The following is a 15,830-nucleotide window of genomic DNA, read 5'->3' on the forward strand; positions in this document are numbered from 1 at the left end:
GATGTACATTCCATTACCTTACGGATCATCATTTACTCTAAATTTCCATTCGGCATTTCTCTTACGTCTGATCAAATCTTTTGTATCTTTAGCCAACCAGGTTGGAATTTCTCTCTCGTTACTCCTCTTTCCCTCATCTTTCAGACGACGTAATTCATCCTTAATCCCACACTACTATACGTCTTTTCATCTGTATTTTCATCTAAAACCTTGACCCACTTTACATTACTAATATCCCCGACACATTTTAACACTTTGCTGCTCTAAGATTGGTTTTATGTATTTTTTCTTATCATTTTCCGTTAATCAAGACAGTATTTTATAATAAATCTAATGATATTATGGTCACTCGCCTAACTTTTCACCGACCTCATTAAAGCTAATAATGTCCCTATCCTGGTAAGGATTAAATCTGTAATAGCATTAACCCGTGATGGGTGATGAATTATTTGTTTCAAAACACAATCTTATATTAAACTGATTCATCCATGTCCCTCGTGGTTACCTGTTTAAATATTCTAGTTATAGCTGGGTTTTGGTAAGGTCGCCCATAATTATTGCTTCGTTTTGTCTTTAAATGGGACTTAGTCTCTTGATGTGAAGCAATGCGCGTCTCCATATATTCACCAGAGATCCACACACTACTCCGACAACCAGTTGCGAGTTAATCATCACACACATCGACATCAACTAAATGTAACCAGCTAGTGTTGGGCACGGAGCATAAATCCGTCACCTGACTTTTGTCATCAACTTTTACCGACAATCTAATATCCTGGCATCGGTAATGCTGAGGTAAATCATTATCTGTAGTAGCTTTCCATGTCTTGGCCAGTGCTATGAGATCCCGTTTTCGTTACAGTCCATAAGTATGTTATTTCATTTCACTTTACTTTTATACTTTTGGCTTTGGTATAGATCTATCTGATCAGCTTTACAGGGGTGCTGAATCTATCATATTTGTTTCATGTGGTTGCTAAATCTCGCAGATCTGCTTCTGGGAAGTGTTGGGTCAAGCAAGTCTATTCCAGCGAGGTGTTGCGTCAAGTAGATCCGTTTCAGGAGGTCTTGGGTCAAGTAGACCTGCTTCAGAGTGGTGATGGATTAAGCATTGCTGCATCGTGGAGGTACTAGAACTACCAGACCTGCATCAGGGAGGTGTTGTTGAATCTTGCAGCTCTGCTTCAGGGAGGTGCTGGATCTAACAGACCTGCTTCAAGGAAGTGCTGGATCTACCAGATCAGCAACAGGGAGATATTGGATCTACCAGATAAGCAACAGGGAGGTATTGGATCTACCAGATCAGCAACAGGGAGGTTTTGGATCTCCCAGACTTACTTTATGAAGGTGTTGGATCTACTAGACCTGTTACAGCGAGGTGATGAATCCGGCAGACCTGCTTCAGGGAGATGATGGATCAAGTAGATGTGTCCCAGAGGAGGTGATGACTTGTACCAGACCTACATCAAGGAGAAGATTGAACTACCTAACCTGCATTAGGGAGGTGCTGGATGTACCAAACCAGCACCAGCATCACTGTGGTGTCATATTAGCAACGATGAAGAGCAGAGTGGCAGCTGTGACGGTGAGAGACAATGAGGAGGTGATGGGTGGCCATACAACAGCCCACACTCTACAACACCTGCTACTCGCACAATGCTCCATACCCTACAACACTTGCTCCACCACACAGCACTCCATACCCTAACACCTGCTCTAGCATACAACACCCCACACCCTTGAACACCTGGCCCACCATACAACACGTCCTCTTCTACACAACGTTCCACACCCGTCAACACTCGCTCCGCCACACAACACCACAACCCCCTACAATACTTACTCTACTACACAACACCCACGACACCCTACAACGCCTACTCCGCCACTCAGCATCACACATCATTCACCGGCAACCTCTGCATGCCACCAACCCATCCCTACGCACTAGCAGCTCCTGAGTGATCCCCCCTCGACCCCTCGCTCACCCTACACTACAGAGTCCTGGGGTGTAGGTATACAATACACAGCGAACCATACCTCCCACACTTCGGCCAGCTCAGGTTAGTATACAAGGTGGGATATAACACAACACGCTTTGAACATCTCCGGTGCACAGATTTCTGAGAAATTCGTGAGGTGGGTTAACTAACAACCTGTTGAGGTGATTAAAACAGTGTGACGTAGGTACTGGATCAATAAAGCCGTATGACGTAAGCAGTACATTCATAAAACCAGGGTAATGTAGGCACTCATCAATAAACCAATCTGACGCAAACACTGAATCAATAAACCGATGAGACCTCATACTAGGTAGCTAAAACTATTGTGGCGCAGACAGTGAATCAGTAGATGAACACAGTGGATCAGTGAACCAGTTGATGAAAACAGTGGATCAGTGAACCAGTTGATGAAGACAGTGGATCAGTGAACCAGTTCATGAAGACAGTGGATCAGTGAATCAACTGATGAAGGTATTGGATCAATGAATCAATTGATGAAGGCACTGGATCAATGAAGCAGTTGATGAATTCACTGGATCAATGAACCAGTTGATGAAGACACTGGATCAATGAATCAGTTGATGAAGGCATTGGATCAATGAACCAGTTGATGAAGGCTCTAGATCAGTGAACCAGTTGATGAAGGCACTGAATCACTGAACCAGTTGATGAAGACAGTGGATCAATGACCTAATTGATGAAGGCACTGGATCAATGAACCAGATGATAAAGGCACTGGATCACTGAACCAGTTGATGAAGGCACTGGATCAATGACCCAGTTGATGAATGCATTGGATCAATAAACCAGTTGATGAAGGCACTGGATCAATGAACTAGTTGATGATGGCACTGGATCGATGAACCAGTTGATGAAGATAGTGGATCAATGAACCAGTTGATGAAGGCATCAATGAACCAGTTGATAAAGGCACTGGATTAATGAATCAGTTGGTGAAGACAGTGGATCAATGAATCAGTTGATGAAGACACTGGATCATTAAATCAGTTGATGAAGACATTGGATCAATGAACCAGTTGATGAAGGCATCAATGAACCAGTTGATAAAGGCACTGGATTAATGAATCAGTTGATGAGGCATTGGATCAATGAATCAGTTGATGAAGACACTGGATCATTAAATCAGTTGATGAAGACATTGGATCAATGAACCAGTTGATAAAGGCACTGGATCAATGAATCAGTTGATGAAGACAGTGGTTCAATGAACCAGTTGATGGAGACAGTGGACCAGTGAACCAATTGATGAAGGCACTGGATCCATGAACCAGTTGATGAAGGCACTGGATCAATGAACCAGTTGATGAAGACACTAGATCAATGAACCAGTTGATGAAGGTACTGGATCAATGAATCAGTTGATGAAGACTCTGAGCAATTAATCAATATGATCTAGGTACAGGCTACCTAAAGCAAGTGTCTCATGAACTACAGAGCAGATACTTCAAACTAGTTTGACAGACGTTACGAGGTCAAAGATTAGTATGAGATGTGTTATGGTATTATGAAACCAGCGTCGTACACGCTGTGAGGAGAGATAAGCAGACATATGTCGTACACTGTACTGATGAAATGATATGAAGAATGTATTGAGTCAGTACACTGCATAATCACTGGCTTAGTACATCGTCGCACACACACACACACACTCACACACATACACACACACACACACACACACACACACACACACACACACACACACACATGTCCAGTGCGTTAGAGAGAGCTAAGGCTTCTGCATTAATATAAACGCTTCTTCATTATTCACTTTGCATACTAAACCGATTCATCAAGGGAGACTAGCGCCTCCAGTCACAACCTCACACACACAACACGCCCGCTTCTACGGTGCCACAATGACTCCTCTGGAATCTCCTCCCTGGAATATCTCCAACCTTGAACATTCCTCCGACTCCACTCGTCTATATCTGTACTTGATGAAGCATCAGTATTCTCAACTATTCCTTAAAGGGTTTAAGCTGTAATGACTCATTACGGAGTTAATCTGTACCTCAAACGAGCCCTTTTGCCTCCCATTTAAGAGCGGGTATTCTTTTATTCTTTCTTTCTTATCAGCCTGTAACTACAGAGGTTATTTGCCAATTAACCACGAGTGAGTTTGTTGCAGTAACAAAAAAAAAAGGTGAGTATAATTACGAAGCAGTAATGAATGGCAATACATACTAATTACTCACCAGTAGATTGCATACTTCGCAATGACTGAACTTGTTTGCTAATCAAACATTACTTTTCATGTGTTAATTAGACTAATATACTTATCAGATAACGAACCACAGAGAAGATAAAGTGTTCACTGTACATAATGCTTATCTGGTTATCAGGCATTAGGGACTTGTGTAGCATGGTTGAGTATGGTTGCTGGGCTACCATCAGCGGACGAGCTGATAGCACGCATATGGTTGGCCTGGTTGCCATTCGTGGACGAGGATCTCTGGCTTGGTCGCCAGGTTATAATAAGTAGACGAATTTCGTTCGTTTAGAAGCCACGTTCCTGTCATTGGAGGAGGACTGCTAGTGGCCTTGGTGTACTGTTTACAGTGGGAGTGTGATGGGCCTCCCACGGTGTTTGTGTGGTCGGGCTGTGTGACTCTCCCTATGTGGTCGGGTTCCCAAAGCGGCAGTGTGGTGGTCGGGACTCAGGGCTCCCACAGTGGCTGTGTGGCCGAGCTCAGGACTCTGACAGTGGGAGTGTAGGTGGGCTCGAAATCTCCCACAGTGACAAAGTCCAGGGCTCCCAGAGGGGTTGTGTGGTTAGGCTCCAGGCCTCCCACAGTGGTTGTGAAGGTGGGATTCTGGTTTTCTACCATGGTTGTGTGGTCTGGTTCCAACAGTGATTATGGGTTTGGGCTCCCACATTGCTAGTGCCATCAAAAGGGTCTAAGGCTCCTACAGAAGTACTGTGGGAAAGCTACTGGGCTCCCACATTGGTAGTGTGGTCGGACTTCATAGACCCCCACAGTGGAAGTATAGTCGGGATTCTAAACCGGCTGTACGGTCGGGCTTCCATAGTGGTTGTGAGGTCGGCCTTCATCAGTGGTGGTATGGTTAGGCTCCCACAGTGGTTTGAGAGGTTGGTCTTCATCAGTGGTGGTATGGTTAGGCTCCCACAGTGGTTTGAGAGGTTGGTCTTCATCAGAGGTGGTTTGTTCAGGCTCCCACAGTGGTTTCGAAGCAGGGCTCCATCAGTGGTAACATGGTCAGGCCTCCACAGTGGTTGGGAGGTTAGGCTTAGTCAACGGTGATATGAAGAGGCTCCCACAGTGATTATGTAGTCTGGGTTTCACAGTGACCTATGGCCGAGCTCCTTGGTTTCCACAATGGCAGGATGTTTGGTCAGGTTTCAAGGGTGGTAGTGTGGGCTGGCTCTCACAATGGTAGTGAGGTCGGGCTTCAAAAGTGGTTGTATACTGGGCTGCAGGTTATCCACAGTGGTAGTGTGGGCGGGCTGCTGGGCTCTCACAGTATTAGTGTGAGCGGGCTGAAGTGCTCTCACAGCAGTCGTGTGGGCGGGCTGCAGGGCTCTCACAGTGGTAGTGTGGGTGGGCTGTAGTGCTATCACAGCGGTAGTGTGGGTGGGCTACAGTCCGCTCACAGCGGTAGTGTGGGCGGGCTGTAGTGCTCTCACAGCGGTAGTGTGGGAGGGCTGCAGGACTCTCACAGTGGTAGTGTGGGCGGGCTACAGGGCTCTGACAGCGGTGGTGTGGGCGGGCTGCAGGGCGCTCACAGCGGTTGTGTGGGCGGGCTACAGGGCCCTCAGCGATAGTGTGGGCGGGTTACAGGGCTCTCACAGCGGTAGTGCGGGCGGGCTGCTGGGCCCTCACAGCGGTGGTGTGGGCGGGCTACAGGGCTCTCACAGCGGTAGCGTGGGCGGGTTACAGGGCTCTCACAGCGGTAGTGTGGGCGCGTTACAGGGCTCTCATAGCCGTAGTGTGGGCGGGCTATAGACTCCAACACTTGTAGTTTGATAGAGTTCCTGGGCTCTCACTTGAGTAGTTGTGGTCGAGTTTTCCCAATGGCTGTGTTATTTCCTATATGTGTGGTTGAGGGAGAAAGTTTTACATTTGTGAGACCCCATCATGTGAACTTTCTGTATCATCAAGGAGCCTTTTAAACATGCATACTGCCGACCCTAACAGTTTCCTTATTTAGTCTGTTGCAATGTTACACTACAATTACGCTAAAATGGTACTTCTTTACGTCTTTTTTAGCAAGCTTCTGGCCTGGCTGGCTGTCATGGCCTCTAGCTACTTTTGTACTACATATCATGAAGAGCTGGTCATTGCCTACGTCGCCCAACTGCTCTAGAGGACTTGAGGACCATAATCAGGTCGCCCTTCCCTTCTTCTTTCTCCACGGTGGATAGATTCAGAAGCCCTCAGTTCTTCATTGCAGTTCAAATGTTATAATTCAATTACCGTCTTAGATGCCCTTCTCTGCATCCACTCAATTTGATCTTTGAAATTCTGTAGCTGTGTTTACCAGGCATATTCCAATTTTGGTCAATGTTGTGAATACTTTACCGAACATTTTCTCGCCCATTAACTTAAAAACGAATATGATTACACACAGAAGACTGTCCGCCTCTTTTACCGTTTTCTTGATGTGTAGCTCCAGCGACACATCAAGCACAATGTTGAACCCTAATTCTCTTTTTCACAAATAGATTCCTGTACCTTACTTATCGTAACGAGGCCTTGTTTCAATAGGCTCCATCCTCATTACCTTGCACTTAGTCGGACTGAATTTAATCAACAGCTTATCAGGTTAGCTCTAGAGTTTGCTCAGGTTCCCTTGTAAGCTGATGTCGTCACAGTCATTCTTAATTTCTCGCGTGACATAAATATAATCAGAGACGTAGGAGTCCAGTCCATCAGGCAAGTCATTTACATACACCGTGAAGAGCAGATGACCCAGGACAGAGCCCAGCGGCACGCCACTGGTGATCCCGACCCACTTCGAGAAGGTGCCTCTTACAGAGTCCCTCGCTCCCTTCCACTGACGTAGCAAATCCAGTGAAGAAGGCTACCCATTATTCCTGCTTGCAGTTCTAATTTCCTCAACTTCTTCATGAAGAAAGTATGACTTTTACCCCATTCCAATCCCTTGGTACTTCACTTTCCTCCAGCGACTTCGTGAAAGATGTTTCAGGTGGTCTCTCAAGAGTATCTGCTGAGACTTTCAGTACACAGGGAGAAATTTCATAAGCACAATAAACCCATAGGTACTCTGCATATGTTTTCTAGGTATCTCACTGCTTTTCAAGACGTCCTTCCCATTCCATCTTATTGGTCTTAGGGCCACAATGTCTCCAACTGTGAAAACACTTTTGAACTTGTCATTCACTTCATGCAAATCCTTACATTATTCTTACAACTAATTCCCTTTGATTGCTGTAACCTTCTCAGCTGCTCTTTGGCTGACAATTTACTGCTGATGAATTTATGGATAAGTCTTACATTATTTCTTACCTAATCTGTTGTGCTCACTTCAAAGATTTTCTTCTTGCTCTTGTCTTATCTTTGCTATACTCGTTCCTTGCTCTCTGATATCTTACTAATGCTGGCTTGCGCATCGTTAAGTGCCCATGTTGTTTACCAGTTTTACTGAACCACACATCTTGATACACCCACCCTCTGTATATGAGTGGTAGATGTATACATGTTCCTACCTTTTCATTCTATGTCACAGAACCTTCCCCACAGTGCCCTCATTCCTGGCAATTGAACGAAAGTCCCCAGTTCAGTTTACCATAGAAACTGCTGAGTTCTGGGTAATTTTCAAGATAATATCTCCTCTTTCAGTATGGTTTCATTTCTGCTATCTTATGTCCTCATTTGACACATAATCATACTCATGTATTACATGACCACCTCTTCGAGTTAGTGTAACATATATGATACTTTCAATACCCTATGCTATATTCTATGCTATATCTTCGTTTTCCCTAATTCGATCCTTGGATTCCATCTCTTTGCCAATTACTACTGGTCCATAGTCCATAGTTGTTGTACATTACTTTCAGTCTGACATTTCCATTAGTTAACATATCTGACCTCAGGTAACGGCGAGGCTGTTGCATACAGTTGTCCTTTTGCCTCATTTGATGTCTCCCATTTCATTTTCTTCTGAGCGTATATATTTCTCTCTCTCTCTCTCTCTCTCTCTCTCTCTCTCTCTCTCTCTCTCTCTCTCTCTCTCTCTCTCTCTGCCCTTGGTCTATCACGCCTGATGCATACCCTAATGGATTCCTCCTTGTTCCTAAGTTTGTTAGCCAGCTGAAGTGCCTCCTGGCTACATAACTCCAAATAGAACGTAACCTTTTCAGCCGCTCTCGACTGTCTATACTGTACCTACCGATTCTCCTTGTCTCTCCCATCACAGAAACTGCATCTGGTATGTCTGTATCCTCTAGTAGCCCTTTAAGAAGTATTCCATCCTCATCCTTTCTGTCCATTCTGTCTAGAATATGCTCTTCTTCCAGCGGAACAGTATTTGTAACACATCTGTATCTGTCTCGTACTTGGTTTACGTTCTTAATTTGGGTGTCATCCAACCGTGTGATAAATCCTTCAGTGTTGATTCATGAACTCCACTTCTTTGGCTTTAACATTCTCTTTTTCTTTTATCGTGAATACCCTGCACTTTTTTAAGTCTTCCGTCGAACAGAAAATGGTATTTCCTCAATTGTCTCGAACATTGCACATTGCTCTCTACAGCTTCTTGAATAATTCCTTGTGTACTCTGTTTAATTGTCTCCAGTGCCATGTTTCACTGCGTCAGTCTTACTCTCTGTTTCTTCTCAATAATCCCAGAAATTGCTCCTGCTTCCTCCTCCCATTATTATCAACAGTCTCTGGACTCTGTGTTATGGGCATTTCCTTTAGTTGAACAATCCCAAGGACATCCGGAGAAAACCTTTTGACCCTTTTCGTTTGTCAGTGATTACGCCTTCTTCCCTCTGATTTCATTCCTTTTGAATCCCCTCAAGTGATTTGATTCTGTTACCACGTCCTTTGATTATATTTTTCTGCACCATGATTTCCTTTCCTACCTTGATGACATTTCTCATCATCTTTCGTTTGATTCCTTGGTTTCTTTACTTCCTCTTTCACGTTTATAAATGTCGATCCTGTTCCTCTATAAGTTGATAATATCTCCAAGCTTATGATGAGCACTGATGCATCCTTCATTTCCTCATCTTTTGTTTATGTCCATCCGATGAATGACCCATATAATGCCTTTTACTTGACAGATCTATAGTTACTACCCAGCTTTCCCTACGTTTGACTGTTTCTGCCTCGAAGTCTTGGCGAAGTTTGCTCTAGGCAAAGGTCGGCCGGCAGGTTTCTCAAAATGGTCGTGTGGGAGGGCTTCAGGGCTCCCACAGCGGTTGTGTGGTTGGGCTCTAGGGTTCTCACAGTGGCTGTGTGGTAGGGCTCCAGGGCTTCCACAGTGGCTATATGGTAGAGCTCAAAGGTTCTAACAGTCATAATGTGGCCAGGTTCCAGGGTTCCCTCAATCGGAGTGAGGGCAGGTTCCAGGGCTCGCACAGTGGTAGTGTGGGCGGGCTACAGGGCTTTCACAGCAGTAGTGAGGGCGAGCTTCAGGGCTCTCACAGTGGCAGTGATGTCGGGCTTCAGGGCTCCCACAGTGGTAGTGTGAGCGGACTTCAGGGCTCCCACAGTGGTAGTGTGAGCGGGCTTCAGGACTACCACAATGGTAGTGTGAGCGGGCTTCAGGGCTCCCACAGTGGTAGTGTGAGCGGGCTTCAGGGCTACCACAGTGGTAGTGTGGACGGGCTTCAGGGCTCCCACAGTGGTAGTGTGAGCGGGCTTCAGGGCTCCCACAGTGGGAGTGTGGGCGGGCTTCAGGGCTGCCACAGTGGTAGTGTGAGCGGGCTTCAGGGCTCCCACAGTGGAAGCGTTGGCTGGCTTCAGGGCTCCCACAGTGGTAGCATGGGCGGGCTTCAGGGCTCCTACGCTGGAAGTGTGGGCGGGCTTCAGGGCTCCCACAGGGGTAGTGTTTGTTGGATTCAGGGCTCCCACAGTGGTAGTATGGGCGGGCTTCAGGGCTCCCACGGTGGAATTGTGGGCGGGCTTCATGGCTCCCACAGTGGTAGTGTTGGCTGGCTTCATGGCTCCCACAGTGGTAGTATGAGCGGGCTTCAGGGCTCCCACGGTGGAAGTGTGGGCGGGCTTCAGGGCTCCCACAGTGGTAGTGTAGGGTGGCTTCAGGGCTCCCACAGTGGTAGTGTGGGCGGGCTTCAGGGCTCCCACAGTGGGAGTGTGGGCGGGCTTCAGGGCTCCCACAGTGGTAGTGTGGGCGGGCTTCAGGGCTCCCACCGTGGTAGTATAGGAGGGCTTCAGGGCTCCCACAGTGGTAGTGTGGGCTGGCTTTAGGGCTCCCACAGTGGTAGTGTGGGCGGGCTTCAGGGCTCCCACAGTGTTAGTGTGGGCGGGCTTCAGGACTCCCACAGTGGTAGTGTGGGCGGGCTTCAGGGCTCCCACAGTGGTAATGTGGGCGGGCCTCAGGGCTCCTACAATGGTAGTGTGGGCGGGCTTAGGGCTCCCACTGTGGTAGTGTGGGCTGGCTTCAGGGCTCCCAAAATGGTAGTGTGGGCTAGCTTCAGGGCTCCCATAGTGATAGTGTGGGCTGGCTTCAGGGCTCCCGCAGTGGCAGTGTGAGCGGGCTTCAGGGCTTCCACAGGGTAGTGTGGGCTAGCTTCAGGGCTCCCACAGTGGTAGTGTGGGCGGGCTTCAGGGCTCCCTCAGTGGTAGTGTGTGCGGGCTTCAGGGCTCCCATAGTGGTAGTGTGGGCTGGCTTCAGGGCTCCCACAGTGATAGTGTGGGCTGGCTTCAGGGCTCCCGCAGTGGCAGTGTGAGCGAGCTTCAGGGCTTCCACAGTGGTAGTGTGGGCTAGCTTCAGGGCTCCCACAGTGGTAGTGCGGATGGACTTCAGGGCTCCCACAGTGGAAGTGTGTGCCGGCTTCAGGGCTCCCACAGTGGTAGTGTGGGCGGACTTCAGGGCTCCCACGGTGGTAGTGTGTGCGGGCTTCAGGGCTCCCGCAGTGGTAGTGTGAGCGGGCTTCAGGGCTTCCACAGTGGTAGTGTGGGCTAGCTTCAGGGCTCCCACAGTGGTAGTGCGGATGGGCTTCAGGGCTCCCACAGTGGTAGTGTGTGCGGGCTTCAGGGCTCCCACAGCGGTAGTGTGGGCGGGCTTCAGGGCTCCCACAGTGGTAGTGTGTGCGGGCTTCAGCGCTCCCACAGTGGTAGTGTGGGCTGACTTCAGGGCTCCCACAGTGGTAGTGTGGGCGGGCTTCAGGGCTCCTTCAGTGGTAGTGTGGGCGGGTTTCATGGTTCCCACAGTGGTAGTGTGTGCGGGCTTCAGGGCTCCCACAGTGGTATTGTGTGTGGGCTTCAGGGCTCCCACAGTGGTAGTGTGGGCGGGCTTCAGCGCTCCCACAGTGGTAGTGTGTGCGGGCTTCAGGGCTTCCACAGTGGTAGTGTGGGCTGGCTTCAGGGCTCCCACAGTGGTAGAGAGTGCGGGCTTCAGGGCTCCCACAGTGGTAGTGTGTGCGGGCTTCAGGGCTCCCACAGTGGTAGTGTGTGCGGGCTTCAGGGCTCCCACAGTGGTAGTGTGGGCGGGCTTCAGGGCTCCCTCAGTGGTAGTGTGTGCGGGCTTCAGGGCTCCCACAGTGGTAGAGTGTGCGGGCTTCAGGGCTCCCACAGTGGTAGTGTGAGCGGGCTTCAGGGCTCCCACAGTGGTAGTGTGAGCGGGCTTCAGGGCTCCCACAGTGGTAGTGTGGGCGGGCTTCAGGGCTCCCACTGTGGTAGTGTGGGCGGGCTTCAGGGCTCCCACAGTGGTAGTGTGGGCGGGCTTCAGGGCTCCCACAGTGGTAGTGTGGGCGGGCTTCAGGGCTCCCACAGTGGTAGTGTGGGCGGGCTTCAGGGCTCCCACTGTGGTAGTGTGGGCGGGCTCGAACTGCAGGTTTAAGAGGGTGACTTATCCTGGTAAGCGTGGCCAGAGTGGTGGGTTTTACGAGCGTGTGGACGTGATCTCATCAGGCCGGTATCCACTGAGGCCGTTCGGAACCTAAGCCAAGGCGCGGCCATGCATGGGCGGTAATGCCACACAAACTGTGTTAGGTTTTCACGAGGATTATCAGCAGCTGGTACGGTCAACAGACCAGTTTAGTGAAAACGTACTTCATGGTTGAGTTGAATCTTTAGCCTGGTTTACGAGGCCAAGGTTTTGAAATGCTAGTTACAGATCTACGCTCAAAGTTGATTTTTGGTGATAATTTCTATTACTGTGGAATGCCAGGATGCAAGACTTGCCCTTAGATGACCCCAGAGCGGCTTACAGTAGGGTGTGTGATATATAATGTTTACACTCTGTATGTCGAAGTGTACGAGGATGTTGTGCAACACAATACACAGGTTTGAAATTCATTCTAAATAAAATAAGTTATCTAATTCATGACTTTGACTTTGCATAATGAATGACGGGATGTAGAATGTACTATAGAATATTATTCTGTCAAAATATCTATGGAAAATTACTGAAGACTGAAGACCAGGTTACAGGACCGAAGACCTGCTATAGGATTGAAGAGGAGTGGTACACAGACAGGTGAGGAACCTGCTGTATGAGGACTAATGTGGTCTCTCAAGGGCAACCAGGAGTGAGGAACGAGTAATTGAGGCCTAGTAAACAGGCTAGCGGGCTCCCCAACAATAGCCAGAGCAATGTTCTATATCCTACCCGCTCCATTACTCCAGAGTGCCTCTGTTGAGCTACAGCTTTGATGGCCTCGAGCCTCTCCCTTCCTCCTTTACCAACTCCCTTCCCAGCCTACATCCCTCACCCCCAGCTCCACTCACCTCCCTCCCTGCTCTGTTCTTCCACAACAAAACTCCCCGCCCGTCAATTACCTCCTCCCAGCTGGATTTCGAGCTGTCAGCTCCCCTGAATGATGAGAGAGGATGATCCATGAGGCCGATACGAGAGGCCCGCCACCCAGGACGGTAATCTGCAACAATATCTCTCGCCAAAGTTGTGCCTCTCGATGGGTCCCCGTCAGACCACGCCCTCCCCGCCTCAGCGAGAGGACAGTCACTACAGATCCTCGGGTTTTTCGGTCATTCTCTTATTTCCAGTCCAGAATTTTCTTATAGACATATGCGAAGGTTCGTAATCATCTGAGATAAGGTATCAAGAGCAAGATTTGCCTCACATCTTTGTCCAAATGTCTCGCTGAGTTATTTTCTTCCCTCAGTCACACTATGTTTACTAATTCACTTTCTATAGATTCTTGGTGAGGTAAACGGTGAAGGTAACTGAAAAGCTTCCCATTTCTACTCCCGGTACACCAAATTTTCACTAACATGTGTCCACGTATGCAGGAGTGTCGGTCTTGCATTTAAGACAGAATGTCCTCAGCTTGTGGATAACCACAGAATCAAGACTAGGTGTTCTGCGTCCTGCTGTTGGATCTGTAGTATACAGAGACATACTCTAAGATATAGTCGAAGGAATAAGAATACTAAGAGGATGTTTACAAAATGTGAAAATGACCAATCATACTATGACTACCTACACACGTGCAGTTACTTAAACGTGAGTAGTTGGGAACGTAGAGTGTTACATACCATGGTAGAGGCTTGTTGAGAGGCGGCGGTGAGGAGGGTAGCGAGGGGCGTAAGGAGCGAGCGGCCCACAAGGTACACTAGCACGTAGGTAGAGAAGCCATCGGTAGCCTCGCACCCAGCCACGGCCACGGTGCTCCGCACACGGCTATCTGCCCACGGCCGCCACCATCCCCTGGCACCCGCCTCACCACCTGCTGCTCCTCCTACTTCTGCTGCCGCGGCTCCTCCTCCTGCTGCTGCTGCTACTGATCGGGCGGCCGATGGCTGTGGTGCAGCACCGCACGGTCACGCTACTCCCTACAGCTGATGGCTAACTACAGGAGCTGTGGCTCAGCTGCGCGCAGGTGGGTATGTGAGGTCGGCTTCCCTGCCTTTATGTAGTGGCACCCGTCACGGCACTGCCGCTCACACGGCACCTCGGCAGCACCGACGCTGACGGAGGAAACGTCAACACACGCACACAACTACGGTCTTAGCTGGTCTTCACTGTACCGTTGCAGATACGTAACTGACACTGTGGTTTCTAACGCTACTGTTGTCGCCACTGTCGGGTGCTACGATCGCTGACGCTACTGTTGCTGACACTGTCGGGTGTTGCGGTCGCTGACGCTACTGTTGCTGACACTGTGGGGTGCTGCGGTCGCTGACGCTACTGGGTGGGGCTCCACGGTCCGCTAGCAGTCACACACTATCCACACTGTGCTGCAAACTCGTATTCCTCAAAACTTTGGCACTATTTCATATTTTTTTTTTTTTTACAGTGGAGGAAATATTGCACTGGCAACAACAACAAGGCAACTCATACACCTCAACAAAAAACTTGCTGCAACATCAAAAAAATACATCTTGTTTTCAAAATTGCTCGTGGATGAAAAAAATTGCCAAAAAAGAAAAGAAAAAGATCGGATTAAAAAAATAATGAAGGTTGCCCAATTCTGGATGGTCTCAGAGCAAGAGGTATTCATCAGGCCGGAAGCTTTACTGCCAATAACCCACTTTATTCACCAAGCGAAGGCATCATGGGTAATGAGGAGGAACAGCTGGGTCATGGGGAAGAGGCGGTACTATGAGAACCTCCTGGTGAGGGCGTATGCAGGCAGTCTGGCCCACCTCCAAACCTAGTCTTCCAAATTCACTTTGTCTGTTTCACAGAAATGTACTGAAGACTACGGTAGATAAGGCGATAGGTAAGGGGGCAATAGATGAGAGAGAGAGAGAGTGAGAGAGAGAGAGAGAGAGAGAGAGAGAGAGAGAGAGAGAGAGAGAGAGAGAGAGAGAGAGAGAGAGAGAGAGAGAGAGAGAGAGAGAGAGAGAGAGAGAGAGAGAGAGAGAGAGAGAGAGAGAGAGAGAGAGAGAGAGAGAGAGGACTGCCTGGATAGCGTTGAGCCAATAGCAATCCATTTCTGTGACAGCCCCATTGCAGCCACACAGTAATAACGTTAAACACAGAGGTACCCTCCCCAGCTGACCATTTCCCTGGATCTTTTGTCCTAGTTAACTCTTGCTTAACGGCGCCAAATCAACGTTTAACGAAGATTTACTGCAAGAACCTTCTTTGGTCAGCCAATGGCGCCCTCCGGATGAATTGGCCACTTAGGTTATGGCTGGAGGTCAGCTGACCGGGACAACATTAATTACCTAATAGACTTGATCACACTATCCACTGATCATACTAATGCACATACAGCTGAATACAAGCAGGAGTCATACTACGCCACATCAATACGCTGTCTTTCCAGATGCTTATTGTAGCTCCATGTATACGTAAGCATGATCATACTGCAGTCACATGTGTGATTATATATATATATATATATATATATATATATATATATATATATATATATATATATATATATATATATATATATATATCATAATCAGAATCATACAACTCGAATATATATATTACATATATGTCAGTCATACCTACAGTATATCGTCATATTCACATAATGGCCACAGTTTTACAAGAGCTATTTATATATATTGGCCGCCCATACGAAGGTCATGCGCATACATCAAACATACCAAACATCAAACGCATACATCACCCACTGTTATACTAAAGTCGTATCCATGCATCACACACAGTCACATAGAAATCGTATACATGAATAAGCTACGGTCA

At 48.2% G+C, this 15,830-nt stretch overlaps 1 protein-coding gene across 2 annotated transcripts in view; it reads right to left on the reverse strand.

Annotated features, from left to right (window-relative positions):
- The window catches only part of alpha-Catr (alpha-catenin related), a 975,683-nt gene that overhangs the window by 863,815 nt on the left and 96,038 nt on the right, over positions 1–15,830 (reverse strand). Inside the window, exon 2 of one of the 2 annotated variants that reach the window (XM_071674728.1) lies at positions 13,700–14,522. The exons of the other annotated variant lie outside the window; for it this stretch is intronic. Within the exon in view, the coding sequence (XP_071530829.1) occupies positions 13,700–13,702 (3 nt within the window). The 5' untranslated portion in view covers positions 13,703–14,522. The remainder of the gene's footprint in view (positions 1–13,699; positions 14,523–15,830) is intronic. 2 annotated transcript variants of the gene reach the window in all.

The sequence above is a fragment of the Panulirus ornatus genome, chromosome 20, assembly GCF_036320965.1.
Source record: "Panulirus ornatus isolate Po-2019 chromosome 20, ASM3632096v1, whole genome shotgun sequence".
NCBI classification, from domain to species: domain Eukaryota; kingdom Metazoa; phylum Arthropoda; class Malacostraca; order Decapoda; family Palinuridae; genus Panulirus; species Panulirus ornatus.